Source organism: Phalacrocorax carbo, chromosome 9 (genome assembly GCF_963921805.1).
Source record: "Phalacrocorax carbo chromosome 9, bPhaCar2.1, whole genome shotgun sequence".
NCBI classification, from domain to species: domain Eukaryota; kingdom Metazoa; phylum Chordata; class Aves; order Suliformes; family Phalacrocoracidae; genus Phalacrocorax; species Phalacrocorax carbo.
This window is the reverse complement of record NC_087521.1, coordinates 2,565,383-2,591,430: the sequence shown is the minus strand read 5'-3', so window position 1 is coordinate 2,591,430 and position 26,048 is coordinate 2,565,383. Positions and strand designations below refer to the sequence as shown.

At 43.0% G+C, this 26,048-nt stretch overlaps 1 protein-coding gene across 1 annotated transcript; it reads left to right on the top strand.

Annotated features, from left to right (window-relative positions):
* Nucleotides 1-9,058: 9,058 nt before the first annotated feature.
* Nucleotides 9,059-25,133, top strand: THBS1 (thrombospondin 1). The gene is made up of 22 exons (XM_064460132.1): nt 9,059-9,213; nt 9,376-9,473; nt 10,219-10,796; nt 11,350-11,425; nt 11,674-11,870; nt 12,057-12,182; nt 13,730-13,823; nt 14,143-14,316; nt 14,696-14,872; nt 15,181-15,354; nt 15,542-15,669; nt 15,788-15,940; nt 16,455-16,673; nt 17,258-17,365; nt 17,745-17,904; nt 18,292-18,410; nt 20,063-20,297; nt 20,635-20,862; nt 21,018-21,289; nt 21,694-21,791; nt 21,901-22,040; nt 22,764-25,133. Exons 2-22 carry the CDS (start codon nt 9,401-9,403, stop codon nt 22,769-22,771), a joined length of 3,537 nt encoding a protein of 1,178 aa, XP_064316202.1. The 5' UTR covers nt 9,059-9,213; nt 9,376-9,400; the 3' UTR covers nt 22,772-25,133.
* Nucleotides 25,134-26,048: the final 915 nt, after the last annotated feature.

Genomic DNA, 26,048 nt, shown 5'->3' with positions numbered 1-26,048 from the left:
ATAGTCTTGTGTTAACTCCAGCCATAAACTGAGCCAGCTAGACATGCACCAGCTGTGGTACAGAGACACTGCTGGTTAGTGCTGTGCCTGAGTTAATAAGCAGAGTTGCAAGGCTGTATATTTTACTTCAGACCTTTTTCCAAGACATAAGATAGTGTGTACTCATAGATACAGACACTTAAATTACATTCCAATTTCTGCCTTGGCTTGATGTTTTCAGATAGGTTCCTTTGGTCAAAATTTTCCAAACAGCCTTAAAGTTTGGAAGCCTTCACCACTGCAGGAAATCAGGCTTATTCTTAGGAAGCAAATTGCTTACATTTGGCTGATACATCTAAAGCTGTTTTGCAGGAACACAAAGCTTGCTCTGGCTGTTTTTGAAAATGTTACTGTCAAAACCTTCATGCCTCTAATTTCCACCCCTGCAACTGAGTTAATATAACTCTCTCCAAATATTTAAAGAATATTCTTGAATACTTCTGTAACAAATGCTGTAATACTGATAATAATTTCCAAACAGAAGATAAGCTTTCCTGGCTTGCTCTGTGCAGGTATATCAGATTCTTGGCCTTCACTTACCTTGGCAAAGTTGGCTAAACCCACGTTCAGATACAAAGAGTTCTACCCTATAAACAATCTCGTATGCAAAACAGCTAAAGTGACATTCAACACAGTGAAGACCAAGTCCTCTACCTAGGAACAAGAAATCAAATGCAATGTGAACACAACTGGCAAGACAACAAAAAACATTGACAGGACTTGAGGCTTGTACTAAACTAAAGGCAGAATACAGATTGTTGATACAACACTGTTGCAAAACTAAAATTAAAGGAAAGAAAAAGTAGACCACTTTCATGCCAGCATATGCCACCAGGAATATTCTTTTATATAAGACAGTAATTGTTTTTCTTCACTAAGTCTTATTGAGGCTTCAGCTGCAGCATTGCATTGCATAAGCATTTTGGTTACCATGCTTTTCAAAAAGCTAATGAAAAGCTGGATAAAGTCCAAAGTGGAGAAGAAGAGGTTCAGAAAATAGGACCTATGAAGACAGATTGGAGAAACTGAGTTTGCTTAGTCTAGAAGACTGAGGGGAGTCATGATAGCAGGTTATCATCCATGAAAGATTGCTTTTAAGGGGACAGTAACCAATCTCTCTATGTTCATTGAAGGAAAGACAAAAAGAAATCAGAGCAAAATGCAATCAAGAAGACCGTATTACGAAAGCACCTCTACAAGTAGAGAGGCGGAAGCAAATTGCATGGGGAAGCTGTGGAATTTTATTGAACAAACAGTTTACGAAAACAGGTTGGGCAATTATCCCTTTGGGATGGTCTGCTATACTTGAGCCTGGTTTATTGTAGAAGACTGGATTAGACAGACAGTCATCCGAGATCTCAATCCCATTTTTCCATTCTTTTTCCTCGCATTGCTGCTATCATTCTAGAGTATTGTCTGTAACACAGAACTTTTACAAAAACAAGTAGCAGTTTGGGTTCCTTTGTACTTGTATGCCATGTTGCATATCTTCTTACCTCACACAGCCCTCTGTGCTCTGAGATGCCATTTGACAGCCCCAGTTCCTTCTCATACTGACAACCTCATCTATCCACTCTATGTCCTCAGTTCCCTGCTTACTTCACCTGTATATTGTCTGGGAATAACGAAGCAAACATTGGGGCTGGTTAAGAGTGCTTGCAAATAAGCATGGACGGAGGAGCTGACTGGCCATCTGGCAGCTGACACCCTCACCTGTGTAATTTGGGTTATCTTTCTTGACCCAGCTGCCCATTTTCATGTAACTTGTTAAAACTTCCTTAAGATTTCCGCTCCCCTGACAAATTTGTATTTGAATGTGTCTGAAAACAGATTTAAAGTTACCAGGTGGGGAGGGAGAGAGCGGTCTGTTACACGGGTATAGCCAAACAGACATAGAGCATGATCACACACGCCTCATTTCCTTACAAAACTAGGCAAAAAAAATCTACCCCTACTAACTCCATTCAAATCTAAGATAAAGTAATTTGGATGTCTATGTTCTCAGGTCCTTGCAACTATTTCCACTGACGTGTTCGTTACACTGAGGTGCTTGCTAACAAAGGACGGCTATAAAAGAATATGCTAGGCTGTGAACTTAAGGCCCACATTTCCCACAGCCATTTCCTAGAGGATTTCCCTAATATTGAGTGAAAGCATCCCTAGGCAGAACGGCTGTAGAGCAGTGCTTGTGCTCTAGTTCCTTTTTGTAGACCAAGCCTTTAGCCTCAAAAAGGCCATAAGAAGTTTTCCTCACTAAAGATTAAATTATTTGGTTTCTCTAATATTACTGGGAGTTGCCAGATTGTCCTATTTCAGATATTCTAAGAAGTTTTGTTTCAGTGAACGTAGAGGTGGTTGGATAATGGGAAAGACCAGTTTTATTTTTTCAGGGGAGGGAGGGAGGTATGTGCTAGATATCACACGTATTTATCCCCTGGATGACTCTCTCCAGGACAGCTTACCCTACTCTACATGCTGTGCAACTAGGCTACACCATGGTATCAAACAAACTGCAAAGACAACTTTCTCAGAATTCTCTCCCAGATCCCAAGAGTAATTAATATGACCCAGTTTGGGAGATGACTGTAATTGCTATAGGTATTATGCTACATGTGATTTGAATTTAGAAGGCATGAGTCACAGCCGGCTGCCCTGCTAATGAAAGATTGTAAGAACCTGACCCTGAAGAATTTTATCAAAATTACAGGAATGATAAAGGCTTTGCAGGATTCAACACTAGTGTTATGACCTCTGGGATAAAGAAAAAGCTAGACAGAATCTGAAATTGCAAGAAATGTCCCCATATTTTCTATACACTTTTCATCTTGTATGTACGTCATGCAGCTTGCAGTTCTGTTAAGTAGCAAACTGCATGGGAGTTTCAACTGGGGCGAGTCAGAGATTCTTAGTCATAAACTTCATAGATCATTTTATTTGCTCAAAATAATCTCTTGGCAAGACATCTTACTTCCCTGCCCTCAAGGCATTGTTTGTAATAAAAGCCTGCAAATAACTATACCAGGCAATTCTGTTTTCAGTCTCCTTCCTCAACATGAAGCAGAATCTCTTCCAGTCTGTGTTCCTCCTAAAGTGTCTACTGTTCCTCTGTATGCGCGCTTTGTGCAGCAGCCACTGCATCAAACCGCTGCAGATACTTGTGCAGAACAAGGGAATGACTAAATGCCAGTATGTTTATTTTACAGCTCAACAGTGAAGTTCAACATTTGCCCTACCTTACTAACCTAGACCAAGCTCGTAACACAGGTAAACTGTAATATAAGATGTTCTATCAGTTTTCATAAAAGTAGAAAAAAGCAGACAGATACTTATGTTTTTATAACATGGAGATAACATGAAAGTCCTCTTTGGAAATTACAAAACAGGCTTTTTATTTTATATTTCAGTCCCTCCTAAACACTGCTTTAAGCAACTGGCCTTTAAGAAACTCCCAGGCACGCTACTTCCTAGCACAAAGCTGATCTTCCTTCTCAGGAGCACATTACTGGTTATTTATCACTTCTCTTAGTTATTTTAAAGGCATGTCTTTCAAGTTGTGTAAAGGACAGCAGAGTCCTTTTTTAATATACATGTTATTCACTTTTTCTACCACATGACTGCCAGCAACACCCAGCTATGTATTGCACAGATCTTTCAATGCCTTTTTCCCTGACATTTGAAAGATACTATACAATATTAAATAATGGCATTATTAAGAGTGATCTACTGGACCTGTGAATAATTGATTCCCTCTGCCTAATTGAAAAAAGAAAAAGAACAGAGTAAAGGTTTGTATATGATATGGCATTCTGTTCAAATGTGGTTTCATGTAGTGGTAAAATGTACATGTTCTGTCTTGTATATAATCGGGTCTTGCCTGATTGTGTAAATCGAAGTCAATGCTAGAGATGAACGATGCTCTGTTTGAGAGGTGAACATAAACTTAAGTCTCTTTTTTACTTCTGTGCTTATCCTGAGAGGAATAAAAGCTCTGCAGCTGCTTGTTTACAACACACAAAAACGCACTGGGACACAGACTGCTAATGGATGCAAATGAGCAGCTTTCATTCACTTCATGGGATCAAAGGTCCCAGTATATAAATGTACAAACATATACACTTATTCTCACCTCTGCTGAGCAAAACATCTGAGAACACAAGTCCACAAGTATGCTCTGAATTCTAATGAAAATCGAGGAAACTCTACCATGCGCTTGAATTTGAATACATGCTCTAGTGGTTCACTGACTAGAAATACTTCACCGAGGTAGAGACTAGGTGCCTATATCTAAGGTTACCTTTGATCCACTGCTGACAAAGGAAGTACATGAATAAGCCTTTTGTTAGGGAATACTAGGGTTTTTCCTCTTTATTCCTTCACAGACAAAGGAAACCCACTTGAACTGTGAAGTACAGTAAACGTTCTTAGTTTCAGGAATGGAAGGGGGGGGTATTTTTTGCTTCATACTGCAAAATCTATCTATTTCTTAAAAAGGAATGCTTTTTCCTCCTAGGGAAAAAAGGCTTAAAAATTATTGAATGGCTTCACTTTTCCTCTGGTATTACAGTAGTACAAAACTGTATGCAACTCCTGTAAGAAAATCCTGTCCCTGCAGTTAATTCCTTTAAAGCGTATTCTTCTCATCAAACTGGAGCATCTTTTGCCAACCCCAAAATCTGACTAAGAGTAAACAACTATGCTGCACACCCATTGTAACTGAGAAGAAATTCAGCGACAAATATCTCTGCTTATTAAGAGGTTACGGCTCAGATCAATAACCATTAATCAGACACTGCAAATTCCCACACATTTGTTGATACGGCAGCAGGTCTGCATTTGATGCAAGAACTTCAAAGACAAAAAATACCCAATCTGATTTGTGTTTGCAGGCAGCTTACAGCCGTGTTTTGCATAGGGAATACGCCTGCAAAGAAAGAACACCGATAAGCAGGGTATCCTTGTCACGCACATAAGCACCAACATACTTTTTTTAACTGTCATTTACGTAGGGTGACTCTTTCGCAGACATGACATAGATTTGCCAAACAACGATGACCTGGATTCCACCCGGCAGGGAAGGGTTATGCCCTGCATTCAAATCTCAAAACGAAACTAGTTGGGTGTTTCTTTAGGAAACACAGAGCAACTCTAGGAGGGGATTCATATCGTCTTAAAATAAAAGAGACCTTCTGAAGACTCTGTTTAACAGAGGAAGGACCTAAGCAGCAAACCCGGACTAAAAGTCTGTCTTTCAGATGGTAGGCAAAATGGATTCCACCAAAAACAAGCCAAAAGAATTTTGTGCATCATAAAAACTCTTTAGATCTTCGCTAAATTGCAAAGTTCTTACAATTATAATAAACAACCCAACTCTCTGTATCTTCAAAGCTGTGCTATGAAGTTGATATATTTATGTTCATATACTTCATAGGTTTATAAAAATGTATATTCTAGAGTTTTAAAGCTTTCCTTCTCTGTGGCTAAATCATATCAGATAAACTCATGTGAATTGTTTTAATACCATGCACTGCAGTAGCATTGTTCCAATGTACATCATCTGTCCTATTACCCCTAAATTATAGTTTCAGCATAAGTTGTTATGATTCCTTTTTCTATTTATGTTACTTTAATTGGAAAAAAACATCTTTCTGAGTGCTAGGCGATAACATTATAAAGAGATTCTAGATAGAAGGTCTTATCTAGAGAAAAGTTCACTTCTGTTATAGCAACTTTGTAGTTCTTTGTGGTTTGCCCTAGAACCAAACCATACTTGAAACCCCACTGATTGATTCTTTTTTTTAAAATTTGCATATTATTATCATAGTGGATCTGCTATTCTTTCTTGTACCTTACTATTACGCTTATGGACATGAAACATGATACGATATGATATATGATACGATATGGCATTCACTTTGCTCATCAGCTTTCTGCTGAGGAGGAGGATACTGACTACATAAGGGAGCAAAATAATCTCAACTAGTATGAAATGTGAGCTATTACAGAGCTCAGACAGGCTGAAAATCCAGCTCTATATTTCCTCTGTTTTTGTTTCCAACATTGGCACTTCAGAAACCAGACTCTTATCAATACTCCGGCCCCACCCCTTCCACTGAAAATTAATCTGATTGCTCAAGTCAATAAAGGGCTTGCAAAAAGCTCTAACCTTTTTCACTGAAGGCTTTATGAGTAAGCAAAATTACTCTGTGTACAATAACTTCAAGAGTCCAAAATAGTTCTGCATATATCACCAATTAAATGAATGGTACTGCAATAGAAATTAATTATTCAAATTTTGAGGGTATCATGAACATATTAACTAAGTCTGAGCCAATAACTGCAATGGAGCGAGACCACATTTACACTCACAGAAGCAAAACCATTACCAGTGTTCTCCCAAATACTTATGTATATCCATTACTTTTTTCCAACTACTTTTCTTTACCGTCTCAAGTGAAGCAACGCTCAAAAGCTTTGGACTTGTAAATATTTTCTGTAATGAATAGTCAATGAAAATATAAAAGGACCCTGAACTCAAGAGAAAATAAGGACAAGGATGTGACTCCAGGATTCACAGCAAGAGAGTGAACTATGGATTAATCACATAAAATATCCATGCACTCCCAAGACCTGGCTACCAGTTTTAACAGAGCTCACATCCTTGAATACATCCATCCGACAACAAGTAAGTTCCACTAAAAGTGTTTCAACACGTCAGTCATCTCTTGCCTACTAGAGCAGAGCTCAGTGTCAACTTCTGGCATCAGCTGTAAGGGTGTAAATTGGTATTAGCTCCACAGAAGTTGATAAAGCTAGGTTTACGCACTGTGATAATAATTTGAACCTAGAAATGCAGGACATGCTTGAAATTGTGGGTCAGAATTTGACCTCAATCATTGTGGTGTATTTCTGGTGTAATCGGAAAGTTCAAAGTTGAATTCATGTTCTAAGGGCGTTCCTTAAAATTTAAAGTCGGGTCCAAATTACAAATCTCATAACAACCATCAAGCAGGAATATTCTGACAAAAAAATTACAAATTCATCCACACACCTTTGGATGAAATAAGAGATAAACTTTGGTCACTATTTTTCATTTTGAAGTGGATGGTTCCTGGTTGCCGGCCCCAGTGGTCTCACTTATTGCAAAAACAGTTTTGAGGTTCTCTCACTGCCTTTCAAATCTAGCCTCGTCTCGACTTACTGCCACATGAAGAAAAGCTCAACCATAACGGCCCAGACTCCAGGACACAAACTCACATGAGCAGCAGCCCCTTTGGCTTCCATGAGACAATCCATCAGCGAACCGCACCGGTATATAAAGGGCTCAGTGGGCTGACCACTAAAAATGACAACTACCCGTCAAACGCACCCAGGTAGGAGCAGTCAGTGCCCCCTTGGGTGCATGGCTCTCTCAATGATTTTTTTTTTCTTCCCTGGCAGAGCTCCCATCATCACCATCAGCTCCCTTCTGTCTCAGATTTTTGTCTTGAGACACTTGACCTTTTTCTTCTACGAATCATCATACAATAAAAAGGCCTACTTCTGAGGGTATACTCTATCTCTTAAGTTCAAAGGACAGACAGTCATTTTTGGCTTTACCCTAATATACACAGTTCTGCAGCTATCTCATTCTTCGGGTCAAGAATTTCCCAAGGCATTTCCTGGGATAATCCGAGGAGCAGCAATGCCTCCTCACACGTTAGCCAGTCCGACTGCCTGATGCGTTTCACACAGTTGCGTTCGGAGGCCAGCTCAGTCACCGCTCAGGGTTGCCAAGCCCGCTCCAGTTTTCCCCCACGGCACACGCAATCGCCCGATGAGATCCTCCTCATTCACTGACACTCAGCTTTCCACAGGAGCTCGTGCCAAGCCTGCAGAGGCCGGGGAATGCAGAGGAATTAACCATTTTTGGAATTTGATTACTTCAGAGTCATTTCACATGCTCAAGTCACTTTTGGCCATACAGAGTATGACACGACGTCGAGAACCTGCCTTTTTAGCCTGTAAAGCTTTTCCTCTTACCTGAAACCTGGATTACCTGGGAAAGTCCTGGCCAAAATAGCGTTAGTCATGTTGATCATTAAACAAAGCGGCTACGGGAGATCCTCAGCTGCCGTACAGCGTTAGTCACCTCATCATCCCCTCAGCGAGGTCGGTAACCGAGGGTCCCCCCAGGCGCCCTTCTCCGGTGCCAGGGGGAAGCGGCGCGGGCCGGAGGCGCCGGGCTCCCCGCTCCCCCGGCCTGCCCCCCTCGCCCGCCAGGGCGCCCCTCTTCCCCCAGGGGCCCGGGCCGCGGCCTTGCAAGCGTGCACAGAAAGACCTAACGAGGGTTGTACGTGAGTCCCCTTTTTGTGGACCCAGTGTCCCGCGTGCCACCAGCGGGCAGGAAGAGCAGCTTTTAATTAAGCGTTAATTAAGGGGAAATTGCTTCCGTTAAGCGACGCGAGGCAGCCGGAGGCGGCGGTTTGGGCACACCTCCCCGCCCCGTCCCGCCGGCGGGCACCTACGGCGGGCTGCGGCCCCTGACAGCAGCGCCGGGACGCCCTCTCCCCTCCGCGCCGGGCCGAGTCAAGGGGCCGGCGGGCAGGGCTGGGGCGTAGGGCGAGCAGCGGGACGGGCGCGGAGCGGCGGCGAAGGGGTGCCGGGGTGGTTCGCCTGCAGGCTCGGGGGACGGGTGGCCCCGCCGCGGCCCCCCGCTGCCGGCGGGGAAGGCGACAGGGAGCCGCCGGCGTCTCGCCCGGCGCAGGGCCTTGGGCGCCAAGCGCCGTACGAGCTCGTGGGGCGCCCCCAAGTGGCGCGGACGGGCGCGGCGCCCACCGGCGGCGGCGGCGGCGGCGGGCCCGTCCCCCTCCCCGCCCCCCGGGCGGCCCCTGAGGAGAGCTGCCCCCGGCCGCGGAGCCGCCCGCCTCCCGCTTCCTGCCCCGCCGCCGCTGATTGGCCCGCCGCGCCCCGAGGAATGCGAGCCGCCCTTTAAAGGCGAGCGCGGCGCCCGCCGCCCGCAGTGCCCTGGCAGCGCCGCCGCCGCCCAGCGCCGCCGCGGACCGGGACCCATCGCGGACCGGGACCCACCGCGCCGGTCGCCATCCGTCCCTCGCCGGGGCTGCCCGAGGATATTAGTCGCCGGTTCCCGGAGGAGCGGGAGGCCGGCGCTGCCCGCCCGGATCGCTCTCCCCGCAGGTAAGTGCTGAAGCGGCGCCCGCCGTTCCCCCGGTCGGCGGGGGGCGCCTGCCCCGTCCCCGCTGCCTCCGGGGAGAGCCTTGGGAGCCGCCGGCGCGCCGGGCGGTGGGTCCTGGGTGCGACGGCAGCGCCGTGACTCTCCCCCCGTGTGCCCGTCCCCAGGCTGGTGCAGAGACAGACCTTGGCCATGGGGCAAGCGGCTGTTCTCCTCCTCCTCCTCCTCTTCGTGCTCGGCGCCTCGGAGGCCAAGCGCACGGCAGGTAAGACCAGCTCTGTGCTGGTGCTCGGAGCAGTCGGGGAAGGGGGGGGTAAAAAAAATAACATGCAAACCCCCTCCGTGTTGTCTCTGTAGGCAGCTGAAATTGTGCTCGGTAGTGAAGAGCTCTAAAGCTTTCCATGAACAAAAACTTTTTAACCTGAGCAGCAGGTAGTTGGGAACAGGAAACTTTCTCTCGTGGAATTTGTGTAACCTTCAGAATTAGACATGCAGAGTCTCCAGGACTTGACTGTGTACCTGTTCGGCCTCTGCGGGAGGCAGAGGACAGGAGGAGCACGATGTAGGCACTGGATGAAGGAAGGAATGGGGCCGTAGGCTGCCCTCCTGGTGCTATAGAGAGGCTGCTGCCGTGCTTTCTGTCACCTAGCTGGGCTAAGCAAGCTCACTGTGGTAGCCTAGCATAGCAGTGTTGCATCTGGGCTTCTGCTGTTCGTTTCTCCTCTGCCAGAGTCTAATGAGGTGCCAAACGGCCGCTACCTTTGCGTGTCAACAGGTACCTGGCACTCCTGTGCTGACTGGCCCCTGCGCAGGAATGCACGCGTACTGCTGCGGGGCAGCTCCTGGTGGGACTGCATACCATCAGAGCCGCTGTCTGTGCTCTGATGTGGGGTGCTGTACCTCCTGTGAGATGCACTGTGAGCCGGTATGTTAAGCAATGCTGGGAGATATGTACCTACTCAGCCTCACCTTGTTCCCTGCTCATGATATGTGTTCGGATCTCTCTTCAGAGTCCAGGACCGATGATAACAGCGTCTTTGATCTCTTTGAACTCATTGGTTTCATTCGGAAGGGAGCTGGGCGTCGGGCACCTGGGGTGCACCTGGTGAAGGGACCAGAATCCTCCAGCCCTGCTTATCGCATTGAAGACGCCAGTCGCATCCCTGCTGTCCCTGACTCCAAGTTCCAAGACTTATTAGATGCCATCCATGCTGAGAAGGGCTTCATCCTCCTGGCCACTCTCCGGCAAGCCAAGAAGAGTAGAGGCACACTACTATCTGTGGAACAGAAAGATGGCTCTGGTCATGTCTTCAGTTTAGTATCAAATGGCAAGGCAGGCACCCTGGACCTGAGCCTTTCTGGTGATGGCAAGCAGCAGTTGGTGTCAGTAGAGGATGCCTTGCTAGCTACAGGACACTGGAAGAATATTACCCTGTTTGTACAGGAGGACCGGGCTCAGCTATATGTGGGGTGTGAGAAAATGGAGAATGCTGAACTAGACATCCCCATCCAGAACATCTTCACTAAGGACCTGGCCAGCAGTGCCAGGCTCCGTGTTGCCAAAGGGGGAGTCAATGACAATTTCCAGGTAAGACTTTCACTTATCTTTTTGCCTGGTATTTCCAGTCACGTGCCTTGAAGGTGCATAAGCTACTTGACCAGCCTAAATTGCTAAAAAGACATGGGTAATAGGGAGAAAGGGTTCTGCCGCTGACTGGTTTGTGTACATCCAATATGGACCACCTCTCAATCCACTGAACTTTAACAATGGAGTTTGAAGGGTGAAGCATTAGACTTGCAGGGATAGAACTTTCCGCAGCAATAAAGCGGCACGGAAGCTTCTGACCAGGTAGTTGTAGCTTCATTGCCTAGCTTCTTATACAAGGTTCAGAAATTCATGGAGATTTTTCCTTCCTGCCTGGAGAGTTGCCAGGTCCTTGTGGTCAAGGATGAGAATGTTAGGAAGCAGGGCTTGTTATTATTAAGGAGAATGAAGCAACATGTTTCACTTTGCCATCTGTCATGAAATTACTCTTAATGATCTTACGTGACCTTAGGTGCCGACAGGCTCTCTCCATGTATGTTGTACTTCTTTCCCTTGCAGTTGCTGCAAGTAGCTGTAATTCTTCCTCTGTCCACAGGGACTGCTGCAGAATGTGCGGTTTGTGTTTGGAACAACTCTGGAAACTATCCTGAGGAACAAAGGCTGCTCCAGCTGTAAGTTTGCAATCTTCTGAATCCAATGACCTATTAAAAATAAGATTCCTCATTACATTAGAAAGACAAGTTGAAACAGAACTCGGAAGTATGCTGAAATGCAGATCCGCATTGCATAAGAAATAAGATTATATTTCTGCAGGCACTCTAATGAATCTGGTGGCAGCTGTTTAGCAGGTGTTACCCTGGAATGATGAATGCACGTGGTAAAAAATGCATTCACTTCATGTGTGTTTTTTGTCTCTTAGCCACTAGTGCAATCATTACTTTGGACAACCCCATCAATGGCTCCAGCCCAGCTATCCGCACTAATTATATCGGCCATAAAACAAAGGACATCCAAGCAGTCTGTGGTTTTTCCTGTGATGAACTAACAAATATGTTTGTGGAACTGCAAGGGCTCCGGTCCATGGTTACAACACTTCAAGACAGAGTTCGCAAAGTGGTGAGCGTTGGTTAAATTCATGGTACCTTTCATTAACTGGCACTTAGTGGATGAATTATAACCTGTCATTAGAGAGCCTGGATAAAAAGTAATAACTTTATGCCTTCCTTTTGTGGAAAAGTATGTTTTCTCTATTAACTTCTAAATATCTTCTCTCTGCTTCTCTCCCCTGCCTCCCCCTGCAAGACTGAAGAAAACGAACTCATTGCCAAAGTGGTCCAGATCACTCCTGGAGTATGCATTCATAATGGAATCTTGCACAAAAATAAAGAAGAGTGGACTATTGACAGCTGCACTGAATGTACCTGCCAGGTAATATTCTTCACATTCATAAATCCTCTGTATATAAATTCATGAGTTGAAATTAACAGATATTTCTAAATGACATTCTTTGTTTAGAAAGAGTGAATCCTACAGAACTGGACATACTAAAATAGCCAGCAGTATTCAGTTTATTTCATCCTTCTATAGACATCTGGTATAACGGAAGCTTTCATACAGTGTTACAATAGCAGTAGTTTAGAAAATTATACAAAACATCACTCTGATACAGCTGTTAGCACACTTTTAGTCCCTTAATTTGGGGAATGCCTGTGTTCTTTAAAAAAGTCAATGAGTAAACTAGTACTATAAATGTGTTCTATTGACACTGACTTCGATCAGCTTTGCTCTCTGGAATACTTTAGATCCACCTTCTGTTCTTGCTGAACGTCCTGTTGGCTCAGTAGGAAAAGACATTCTAGTACTCAGTAAAGGCTCTCGACAAACCTAGGGGTGTTTATCTAACAAATGCTTCTAGCTCTGTCCTATTAGCTGTTACAGAGTAATGGAACAGCAATCCCTTCTGGATTTCAGTTTAGCTGTTTAAATCCCAGGATTACCTGGGAAGATATTTATGCTTTGTGTTCCCCCTTCTGTGGAGTGTTGTAAAAGTACACCAAAACATACAGTTTCAGTTTCTCTAAACTCTTTGCTTGTTCCCTTTAACTGTATGTATACCTTAGCAAAAGCATCTTGGAGTACCAGTCTACCAAAGAGCAGGTTAACTAGCCTGCTGCTGGTTAGAAACTAAAGGCCGAGTATTTGTACACATGCAACCCAAGGCATCTCACCAAGTTCTGCACCTGCTTCTACACATCTCTACATCTTTTGTCTTGTAGTCAGCAGATGATAACTGTGACTTCTGCATTTGCCTCTTTTTTACCAACCCTCTTACTCAATGTTAGCTGTAATTACCTTAATGTAGTTGTTTGCTCGGAGATTAAAAACAGCAATCATGAGAGCATTCTTCTGACCAAGCTGCTACCTTCAAGAAGCAAAACTACAGGCTGCCCTTTAGCTCTCATTGAGGTTGGGGGTGGGTGTTCTTACCCTGCCTGCTTGGCTTAAAGATCAAAGACCTCTAAGTACAAGTTATAGAGTTCATGGCTCTTGAGCAGAGTCCGCTAAACTCATTTTATCTTTACCATATAATCAGCTTAAGTCCATATTAACTGAAAAGAAAGTTGGCTTCTCGTTCTTGTTTCATTCCCTTGAAGTCTGGCCTTATACTTTGGGTATCACGTGGTAGTCTCTTACTGTAGCCAGAATCTGGTAGCTACTCTTGATCAGCTCCTGCAAAACCAAAATACTTCTGCTCGTGACTAAAAAATAACAGGTGAGAATGGGAACAAGATGAAATTTGACTAAAAATACCTGGGACTACCCTTAGGTTGTATTAGTTCTAAATGCAAGGGTCTCTGCTTTAGATGTGCTATTCAGTCTTTAAGTTCTGCAGGAAAGATCTCTTTATGATTTAACCAGACTCAGACATTGTTTGTATTCCACTTGCTTATGGCAATTGTCACAATTCCTTATAGAACTCTGCCACTATATGTCGGAAAGTGTCCTGTCCTCTCATGCCTTGTTCCAATGCCACTGTGCCTGATGGGGAGTGCTGCCCCCGATGTTGGCGTAAGTACCTAACACCTTCAACTTCTGTTGTAGTTGGCTGCATCTAGCTAGATGCATACTGCTCTAAAGTATACCACAACTGGATAGAACGTTGCACCACTGGAGTAAGGTTGACCTGATGCCTCTTTGAGGTTAACCACTTTGGTGATGCATGTGAGCACTGAAACATTTGAGTTTATGGCTCTTGTCTTGTACAAGAAAGGAAGATGCACGCAGCTTTTGAGGACAGTTGTGTCCTTTTTTGTGGAGAGAGGGGTGGGAGAAAAGACTGTAAAAACGACATACCGGGAGTCTTATTCAGAGCTGTATCCCTCTGCAGCTAGCGACTATGCAGATGATGGATGGTCTCCTTGGTCTGAATGGACTTCATGTTCTGTGACCTGTGGGAATGGGATTCAGCAGAGAGGGCGGTCCTGTGACAGTCTCAATAACCGCTGTGAAGGATCTTCTGTACAGACTCGGACTTGCCACCTTCAAGAGTGCGATAAGAGATGTAAGTACTTAATCTACTCATACTGGTAATAAAACACAGACTGCTTTTATTGGCTTAATGTTAACAGCAAAGATTACCATGTAGCTCTTGCTGGGATGGATCATTGGCTTCTAGCTTTAAGGACTTAAGTTTATCAGGTAAAAGAGAGCAGGCGGTTAATGCAGTAAATAAGCATGTTTGGGCACTGCTCCCAGGGCAAAATTTGAGGCTGGTTTAGGTATGCAACTTCTCCAGTGACAAACCAACTTGATCTGTGACGGTGCTGAGGCTATCCATGTATATGGAGTCTCTGGTACAGTTCTGGTACCGGCTGTGTCCGAAGTGCTGTGTAGCCGGAGTCTGTTCTTCAGAAACTCTCATAGACATCTCTTTCTTGTAGTTAAACAGGATGGTGGCTGGAGTCACTGGTCACCATGGTCATCGTGTTCTGTCACTTGTGGCGTGGGCATCATCACTAGAATTCGTCTCTGCAATTCTCCAGTACCACAGCTGAATGGCAAACCTTGTGAGGGTGAGGCGAGAGAAAACAAACCCTGCCAGAAAGATCCTTGCCCAAGTAAGTGTGCCCAGGTGGTAACTACTATTTGGTAGCTTAAATGGTGAACTTCTTGAGTAGTTGCTCTGTAATCTAGTTGAAGTAATCCCTTCTCTTTAAACTTAGAGGTGGGCTAGGTAAAATATCACAGGTTAGTTTTAGATGAAACTAAACTGTTTTCCATGGCTCTTCCATGGAGTCCATTAGTTCTGTCACTTATGTCTGAATAATTTCTGAAGTGCTGTCACTGTGAAAGTCCTGAGTCAGGTAGAAACTAGTTCTACCACTGAATTTCAAGCTACACACATCTAAATTCTGTCTCCCTTTAGTTAATGGCAATTGGGGACCATGGTCTCCATGGGATGCATGCACAGTGACATGTGGAGGAGGACTTCAAAAACGTAGCCGTCTCTGCAATAATCCTGAGCCACAGTACGGTGGGAAGACTTGCGTAGGTGAAGCCAGAGGGACTCAGGTCTGCAATAAACAGGACTGTCCAATTGGTGAGTATCCATTCTCCCATAAACATCTGGAGGTTGCAGACAATCTTAAACACTGATTAAAAAATCTGACATAAGTCTGTACAACACAGGTGCTAGAAGTTTAAACCAGCATATCGGCCAAATACAGTACTGCAGCAGCATGGTAAGTGTCCCTTGTCTTAACTTGTCTTTCTGGTTTGTTTCTCAGATGGGTGCCTGTCTAATCCCTGCTTTGCAGGGACTACATGTACCAGCTCCCCTGATGGTTCCTGGAAGTGTGGCGCCTGTCCTGCTGGCTACCATGGTGATGGTGTTCACTGCCAAGATATTGATGAGGTAAGATGACTAGCGTTTGCTCTTTGACAGGGAGTGACAGAAAATGGGAAGGGAGAATAAAATCCTGGTTGTTATAACACTAACTGTTGTTCTCCTCCATCTCAAACTCCTATTTCAGTGCAAAGAGGTTCAGGATGCCTGCTTTGTCTTCAATGGAGTGCACAGGTGTGAGAACACTGAACCCGGCTACAACTGTCTGCCATGTCCACAACGTTTCACTGGTTCGCAGCCATTTGGTCGCAGTGTTGAGGATGCCATGGCTAACAAACAGGTATTGTCATCTTGAGAATTGTTCTGGGTTATGAAATCTCCGTTTTTAAACAACAAAAACCACCTACGCATTTTGGGGAAAAAGGATTTGTTACATTTAATAAAACATCCTTTTCTGATTTGGAACAAGAGGAGCATTCAGCAGTTTCTACTGGAGCTCAAAATGAGTTTTAAAAATCACTGTCCTCCTCAGCCATGGAGGGTTCAGACACTATACATAATTTTAGGAGAGTAACTTAATCAGTGTTTGTTTATGATCCAACAGTATGTGCCTTAGATATTTTAGTGCTTGGTTCCATTTGAAAATAAACAAGGCTTGAACAAGAAAAATAATTAGTGCTAAGACTGCTACTGCAGTTGGGGAGTAGAAGAAACTAATGTATGGGGCTTTTCTCTGTTTGAAAGATCTCTGATCAAAAGAAGCATGTACTCCCTATGTTTTATTTAAATCTCTGGGGAAAAATGGAGGGTAAAAAGATGTTTCCAGCGGATTTAATTTCTCCGTGGTCTTCTAGGTCTGCAAGCCACGTAATCCCTGCACAGATGGAACACATGACTGCAACAAGAATGCCAAATGTAATTACCTTGGCCACTTCAGCGACCCCATGTATCGCTGTGAATGTAAACCAGGCTATGCTGGCAATGGCATAATCTGTGGAGAAGACACTGACTTGGATGGATGGCCAAATGAGAACCTTGTTTGTGTTGCCAATGCCACTTACCACTGTAAAAAAGTAAGTTTATCCTGTTTTCCCATCTACTGTTGTAACAGCCTGTCTGTCTGAGAAATATACAAAACATGTTAGGTTTGAGTTATAAAGCAAACTTCTATCTAGTTAGAGCTATTAAACTATCCTGTCTGAAAAAAAAACGTGGAAAAAAAAATTTGTGTAGGGTTACCATTGCCAAGGTATTGCTAGGTTGCTTTTGCTGTTGCTTTAGATATTCCTGCAATATAGGGGGGAAAAAATGAAGCCTGACACAATTATAAATGTTTGTTATAAATGTTCTAGGAAGACTCTCTAGTTTAGGCTACACCTAAATCAGCTTTGCCCTGACAGATATTTATCTCCAGGGGAAGAAAATGAGTAAGATTCTCAAAAGCAGCCAAATCATTTGTTTTAAAAAGTATTTGACCTCTAGCTTTCTAAGACTTACCCTCACAGTAATGACTAGCTAAAATGGAGAGAATTACAGTAAGATAACACCTGCCTGACTGAGGTATTATAATTTTTGTCTAACGATTAGATCTTACCTGCTAAAACCTTTGTTGTAATCATGCCAGGAGTAAACAATCTATATACTTTTTCCTTCCTAGGATAACTGCCCTAACCTGCCCAACTCTGGGCAGGAAGACTATGACAAGGATGGGATTGGTGATGCCTGTGACAGCGATGATGATGATGATGGTATTCCTGATGACCGGGTAAGACAACACAAAAGAACAGCCTTTGAGAATGTAGCTCTGCTGTTCCCCTTCCAAAGGCTGGGGTCTAGCTTCTGACCTTAATCTTGAGGACCACAGGAAATTACTGGCACTGACAGCCATCCTAGAAACCTTTAAATATGCGTAACCATGCAGACAAACTTTCTGCAGCTGGCTGAGCTTTGGAAGTGAATCTTCACTTTTATTCAGCCATTCCCATACTCGTGCAAGCAATGGGGTGTTTTCAGATTGAAGCATTCCAGTTTTAACTGTTTCCCTGCCTTTTATTTTTGCCTTCATACAGCAATACAAGCATAAGCAGAATCTGGTTAAAGCTTTAATTTGACTCTTTAAATCATGACTTTTCTTGCTCTTGCAGGACAACTGTCCATTCATCTACAACCCCCAGCAGTACGATTATGACAGGGATGATGTTGGAGACCGCTGTGATAACTGCCCCTATAATCACAACCCTGATCAAACTGACACTGACAACAATGGAGAAGGAGATGCATGCGCAGTGGATATTGATGGAGATGGTAGGTGGCTCCTTTAGATGGTTTCCTAGACACAGATTGATCGGATATACCCAATGTACCACTGACTACTAGATTTTCATCCCTGAAGACACAAAAGTTCTCCTCTGGTTGTTTCAGGACACGAAGACTACTGAAGTAACAGTTACAGATAATGGGAATCTGCTGTGAAATACACACATTTTGGCACAGTTAAACTCTAGCTCTACTCTTGCAGGCAGTAAGAACAGAAGTGTGTGGCAGAGCTAGTGATGAGTCAAGTTTCAAAGCTTTCAAATGCTGCTCAAAATGCTTTCAGAAACACATAAAGAAGCATGTGGTGGCTTCATACGGTCCTTTGCAGCATTTACATGTCTGATTTTCATTCATGAACTCTCCTTAATTTTGCAGGGGTCCTTAATGAAAGGGACAACTGCCAATATGTCTACAATGTAGACCAGAGAGATACAGACTTGGATGGTGTTGGAGATCAGTGTGATAACTGTCCGCTGGAACACAATCCTGACCAGGTAGGGGACTTGCATTATATAAATAGAAGACTGGTATTATAAAAAAAATATAGTATGTTGTGTATTGCAAAAAAATTCTCAAACAAGAAGTTACAGCTTAAATTTGGCTTGCCACAAACTATTCTTCTTAATCTGCCAAATGGTGCCTTTATCAACATGCCCTCACAGTTCAAACAGCTGCTAGTAATTTCTGAAGAGAAACTCTAGTGAAGATCTGGGAGACTACTGTGTGTACTTGTCTCTTAGAAATGTTTACATTTGGTAGTTTTCAGTGGTGATCCTCATAGTGAGGACATGGAACTCCTGGGAGCACTGTATGAAATCTAGGCAGGTGGGAACTACCTTCTTTACAGCCGCTAGTGCTGCGGTCACTTAAACACAAAGTCACTCTTCAAACTTTGTCCTTAAGTTTGAAATGGCTGCATGTCAACAGTAACTTTTCTACCAGTAAGCTGAAGGCAGCACAGGTTGCTTTTCTTGAAGGAAAAAGTACCTTCTGACACTCTTTAAAATTGCCCTTAAAAATCTAGGTACATCCAGCCTCTCACACAACTTACTAGTTCCAGAATGTTTGAAGGCAGAAGTAGATAAAGCCTGTGCCATCCTGTCAAGTGTAAGTCTAAGTTGAATAGCTTCAGGGACATAACTGGAATGTCTGAAGGCTTAGAAAAGCTGTTGCAAATCAGAGGAATCTAGCATAGTATAGTCATGTAGCCTAAAAGCAGGGTTACTTGAAGGATTTAAACAGATAATATAAAATGTCTTAGTCTTTGTTTGCTTTACTACTTTGCCACCTGAGGGTGGAAAACTGAAGATACTTTCAGGCAACGTTTTTCTTAACACTTTGAAACATATTAATATAAGACTCTAATGGTTTTTCAAACGCTTCTAATCAATTTTGTCAAGAAATCGTGTAGACTTCAAATGGCAGAATGAGTAGCTACTCAAACTGTGTGGTATGCTTTCTGTCGACATGAACACCAAGGTCACACACTGATGTTGGCAAGACTAGACTAAACCTTGAGACAGCCTCATGGACGACTGGATTTTTTTTTTCCTTATTTCAAGAGCTGACTAAGCAAATTACTGGCTAAAATATGTGATCAGCAAGCACAGCAGTTCATGCAGTCTTTGAGCACTAAGGGAATAATAGTCTTGACTGAGTCAGAGGGCATGAAGAGTATTATAGGCTTTTATCATTAAAAAAAACCCTATGATATGGTGTGGAAGCTGTAAAACTGAGACTTGTTAGGCTATGTTTTAATGTTACAATCTCTACTGGCTAGGTAGAGAGTATTCCCACACTTATCTGGCCCTTAGAACCAGGGACCTGCCAGAGAAGGTGGGAGGTAAAGGTGTTCAGTATGGTAGACTAGTGACAGAAGAGTCACGTGGAGAAAGGGAGAAGAGAAGCTGATGACCACACAGCTTTCTGCTGCTGTGGCTTCAAATTAAAACCAGGGCAACACTAAAGCAGCCCAAAAGCAGTTAGCACAGGCAGCTTTAAGCATATATTAATCCTAATACCTCACTACATCCATCTTTACTCTTGCTAAAGCAAACAGAAATCCCAGTTAATTCTAGCTATTAAGACTCCTATTTCAGCCTTTAAGTGGCTTTTTATAACGTTCTTTATTTTTTCCTTTTCTTAGGAAGATGCTGATTCTGACCGCATAGGTGATCAGTGTGACAACAACCAGGACATAGATGAAGATGGCCATCAAAATAATCTTGATAACTGCCCCTATGTGCCCAATGCCAATCAAGCAGATCATGACAAGGATGGAAAAGGTGACGCCTGTGACCACGATGATGATAATGATGGTATCCCTGATGACAAAGATAACTGCAGATTGGTTGCCAACCCTGATCAAGCTGATTCTGATGGTAAGATGGCCAGTATCATAGTATTACTTCAAGAGTATCTTCCAATAGTTTGGTGCTATATTTTTGGACAAAACCTCCAAGTAACAAAAAGATAGAACGTCTCTACTGTTACAGTGCTGCTCAGGAGTAAGGAGCCATGTGAAAATGACCACGTGTCCAATTTATTCCTAAGTCACTGGGTGAAAAGGCATTTATACAGTAGCTGTTGTGGCTTCTGTAGTGTCTGCCAGCAGTACCTGAGCAGTCAGACATCTGCAATTAAGATTTCAACCCAAGTTGTAAGACTTGAAAGCAAACACAATGGTGATATAATGGTGAAATTACTTCTCTCCTGCAGGTGATGGTCGTGGAGATGCTTGCAAAGATGACTTTGACCAAGACAGCGTGCCGGACATTGATGATATCTGCCCTGAAAATGTGGACATCAGTGAGACTGACTTCCGAAAATTTCAGATGATTCCCCTGGATCCCAAAGGAACATCCCAAAATGATCCAAACTGGGTTGTTCGTCACCAGGGTAAAGAGCTGGTTCAGACAGTCAACTGTGACCCTGGCCTTGCAGTTGGTAAGGGAAAATGTTAACGGTAACAAGCATTATACTGTTGGTTGTCTTGTGGTTGGGGGGTGTGGGGAGGAGGAGAGCCTGAGAAACTATTACGGAGTTGTTCAAGAATTGTAAAAGAACAGTGCCTAAAACTTGCTCTTTTAATGCCCGCATAGGTTTTGATGAATTCAATGCTGTGGACTTCAGTGGCACCTTCTTCATCAATACAGAAAGGGATGATGATTATGCTGGCTTTGTGTTTGGCTACCAATCTAGCAGTCGCTTCTATGTTGTCATGTGGAAACAGATCACCCAGTCCTACTGGGACTCAACGCCAACCAAAGCTCAAGGCTACTCAGGTCTCTCCATCAAAGTTGTGAATTCCACCACCGGTCCAGGAGAACACCTTCGTAATGCTTTGTGGCACACAGGCAACACTCCTGGCCAGGTAAGAGATGCACTTTGATAACTGCTCTTCTGCACTGTAAGGCAGGCTGTTCTTCCAACAAGTTGAATGCTTACAGGGGGTGTGTGCATGCTGATCAGAATAGCATAGTCTTCTTGGCAAAGACCAATAACTTTGTAATTATCCCCAATCATGCAAAATACTGTACAGTAAAACAGGATTGCATGCTGCAGACAGGCTTTCCAGCAGCAGTGAATCTGTTGTTTCTGGAACTGGGGAGTAGTTTCCTATTTACATATTTAAAAGTAAATTTAAATGCAGTTGACTTCAAGAGCCTAATGATTTACTTTAAGGCTTAACTAGTCAAAATGATTAAGGCACCTTCATGTCAAAGTAATAGCTGTTATCTGAGGCCTTTGGTTAATAAAAAAAATATTCTTTCATAGGTGAGAACTTTGTGGCATGACCCTCGTCACATAGGCTGGAAAGACTTCACTGCATACAGATGGCGTCTTAGCCATAGACCAAAGACTGGTTACATCAGGTGAGCGTAATCCTTTTATCTTAAGCAATTATCACAAGAGAAGTGGATGTCTGTAAAGATGAGCCTAGGAGAAGCTTGTCAAAGATGGCTGACCTATTGTCTCTTTTAGGGTTGTAATGTATGAAGGGAAGAAAATCATGGCAGACTCAGGACCAATCTACGATAAAACCTATGCTGGCGGCCGGCTAGGATTATTTGTCTTCTCTCAAGAAATGGTGTTCTTCTCGGATCTTAAATATGAATGCAGAGGTAAGGAAGACATTGTGTATGTAACAGATCCTATATAAATGAATTGGTTCAAGAAAGCTGCTTTCAAGAAAAATAGAATGGGTGAAGAAATAAGATCTAAGAGGGAGAGTTCATCCATGATCTTTCATGGTTTGATCTCAAGTGAATACTGCAGGCAGAAACAGGAGAACTTCTTGATAAATTTTATACATTTAAAAGTTTTAACTGTGAAGAGTTTAAAGTGTGCTTATAGCCCGTTATTTCAAAGTATCAGAAATCCCTCTTAAGTTCCAGATATTAAAAGTATCTTGAATCTCCTCTAGAATGCTGACAAGAATGGATCAATATAACTGACAAAGTCCAATGTGAAAATGCAAAATATTGACTTTAGCAAGAAAGAGATTAGCCTCTGATGTGCGCAAAAAAACCACAAAAAAACCCAAAAAAAAACCAAACCAAAACACCAACTTGCTTAAAAGCAATCAAAGTAGAAGCTTGTCCATATATTGCAGTCTTACAGTTCAGTAGGGGTAAGCACCTATGACTAGTTCCAGGTGCACTAGTCTTAAACTGTGACTTCTTTATGTAATGGTTTTGTAGACTAGGTTCTGAAGTCTAACTCGGGAAAGTACCAAAGCACTTTCGGGTTTTTTTACAGATGTCTCTAGGGATTAATGTCTTAGACATAATCATATACAATACACAGAAATATTTAAATATCTTAATTTTTTATTTTTTCCACAGATCCATAATAACAAGGTTATTGGATCCAGAGACTATTTAAAAATGCTGGTATTGCACCTTCTGAAACATTTAGCCTTACAAATCCTGGGACCATTATATTATTCCTTCCTTTCTTCTTTCTGTATAAATGTGGACTCAAAACGCATGACCTGCCTCAAGAGAATGCTTTTGAGAGAATGGCAGTGAGAACATACTTGGTATCTGACCTCTGCTGAAGTGGAAGGAAACAATGTGTCTTGCAAATGAGAATTGTCTTCACTGAACAAGAACACTTCTTTCAGTAGGAAAGGGATTTGTTTGCTGTTTATCACAGTGCAGTGTCACTGCCTCCCTAACTGGAGGTCCCATGGAGTAGCATTTTGTAAAACGAACATCTTTGGATGTGCTGTGGACTACTTAAACTGAAGACCTTTCATTGTGTGGGGAAAAAGGGTTTTGGGTGGGAGGGTGAGCTCTTAAGTCTCTATTTTTCTTTATGGGGGAGAGGAATTTTTTTAATGAGGGCTGTGCTACCTTGGTTTACATCCATTTACTCTTGGAGAAATTACTATTTTATATGTCTTATTTCAGATGGAAACACAGCTTTTTACTCTTATTTGTGGTGAGCTAGATCAGCTGCTCTACTACACAGGACAAAACAGATATCCTAAAACTGATTTCCACGGTGGGAGAGGGAAGAGGATAAAAATGGCACACTGGATCACATCAGCTTTGGGGGAACTGGGATGTACAATTAGATTCAGTTTTTTCCTGATTAGATGCAGATCTTACCTTTTTTTAAAAATGTTTTATTTCAGATATGGTGCCAGAAAGCACCGCTATCTCAGCTAGCACTGTGCTGTCCTTCAGGAAACCAGCATGTGCTTTCACTTTCTATGGTTAAAAAGGCACAAAAACAACAGTAATGAAAACATTCCTTTTCTACATGCCATAGATGCTTTAAACCCCTCACTGCTGGGGAGGGGAGGGGAAGGGGCCTGTAGATAAAATACTGAAATTGTAGACTATTTATTATTACATATTCTTGATGTTACGACTGAGGGATTATTGATTAAAACAACAAGAAATGCGTCAAGACTATCTGCCTAATCATTGTTACAAGTCTTCGTGACTAAGATTGTAAATACAGATTATTTATTAACTCTGTTCTATACTGAAACTACAGGGGTTTAGTTGAGGGGGAAAAAAAAATCTCGTCTGGAGCAGATAGTGGTGTTGTGTTTGTAACAAAGAGTGGTCTTGCCATAAAGGTTTCAAGGTTGCAGGGAAAAGTGGTGGGGTGGGGAATGGGATGTTTGTTTTTCTCAGTCTGAGCTCAATGTTGGCTTTTCCTTTCTTTGTGCAAGGCAGGTGGTAGCCTGGCAGGCAGCAGTTCTGCAGTACTAAAACTCAAGTACCTTTAGGTGGTAGCAGTTCCTGTCTCATCCATAGTGCTAGAGATGAGGGAATGCCATTTACCATCTTAGGGGTTATTTAGTGCTGGGAAAACATCTGCAGTACTTGACCCACTGCCGTGGGCCTGCAGAAAACCAGAATACCTGCCCTGAGGAGATTGCAGAGAGGCACAGTGACTGCAATCGGCAACCATTCAAACCGGCTACTTGTGCTGCTGCACGCTAGTTATTGTAACTAGTGATGAGCAGCCACAAAAGGAGGAATTCCTCACAGACTAGACAGAATTTCAGGAGCTCCTCGCAAAAGCGGGAGAGGGCTCGATGTACATTAAAAAACTGTTTTCCCCAGCAGAAGGGGCAGCATCCTTATACCTATAATATTTCCTTGTCTTTTCAAAAAAGGAAAAGCAATTAACACAGTGGAAGTTTTACGTACAAATATTACCTCATTGTTGTGTGACTGAGAAAAACCTTTGGATTAAGCAGAGTTCAAATGTCTAACAAACTTTAGAGCTACTGTAGTGCTAAAGTTAATGCTGTACATAGTCAAAATTTCTTTGCAGAAAATGTATTCCCAGTAAGGAAATGGCATTGGAAAAAAATGTCAAATACGATTTCTAATGTTGTGTTATTTTTCCTGTCATCTTGTATACCATTGCTTGTATTTTTATAAATTATTTTTCTCATTGCTATTGTAATAGTTAATCACATAATTGTGTAGATATGCTATTTAAATAATTTATCATGAAATGCTACCTGTAGAGTTAGTATTTCTATTTTTATAAAATGTTTGCACACTGAACTGAAGATTTTTTTTTTGCTTCCCTTCTCCCAATGTTTTTGCTAGCATAATTTTCGAAGAACATGCTTTTTTGTAAATGTTTTTTAACCATTTTCCATTTTAAAGTTGTAGAAGTTGTACAATAAAGCTTCTTACATACAAAGAACAATAAACCCACAAGGACATTTATATTTACACCTTTGTCCTCTAGTTTTTTCTTTTACAGTACTTCTGTGCATTGCTGGTAAGTAAGTTATTCATGTCAAATTGCGCTTCAGTGCAAGACCGCCCTATACCCTTTGTCATAGTTTTAAGGTAAAGGGCTGCACCTACACTTTCAGCCCGTGTATAACAGCTGCTCTACCTGAGCACGTAGAGCTTTGCCAGCTGTCCGTCAGCCTCTACTGGTGTAGATACAGCCCTGGTGCAGCCACAAGGCAAAACATGCTTTGAAGGGATTTCAATCACCCCCAGGCTGGCCTGGCCTGTATTTGTTTCGCATAAAAAGAGGCAGCATTATGGCTATTTGCTGGGGCAGATTAATATTTGTTAATGTTTCTTCTAGACTGAGATTGCTACTGTGATCAAAAAGCTGATGCTGCAGCACTATATCAAGTGCTGGAACATGCTGCTAAAAATAAGCAGTTAAGGCTAATTGCTCCATCCTTGCCTACAGCAGCAGTTTGTCTCGTGAGCCCTTTAGCAAAGCTGGGTGCTACAGCAGGAGTGCGGGATAACCACGTGAGAAGTGTATCTAGGGGGTCGTGTGGGTACACAACATTAATCTTTGCATCTCCTTTTTCCGTGGACAAAGAGTCCTGCTTTATGAAGTTTTTTCCTATTTTTCGGTCACTAAACTTCTGAGGACAATGTGTGTATCTTATTTTATCCCACTGAGAGCAAGGAGAAAAAAGACAATGCCTGATCTGTTACTTCCAAAACATGAGTGGTTGCTGAACTTCTGCCCTCACCAGTTACAGGATTGTCTGCTTCACTTCTCTGGAGTGAGATGTGGTGGTCTCTCATGGGAGTATAACCTGTCTAATCTTACCTGGGCCTGCTGTACTGTATCCTGCCGTTCTGGTCTCAAACTCTCTTCTTGCCTCCTGG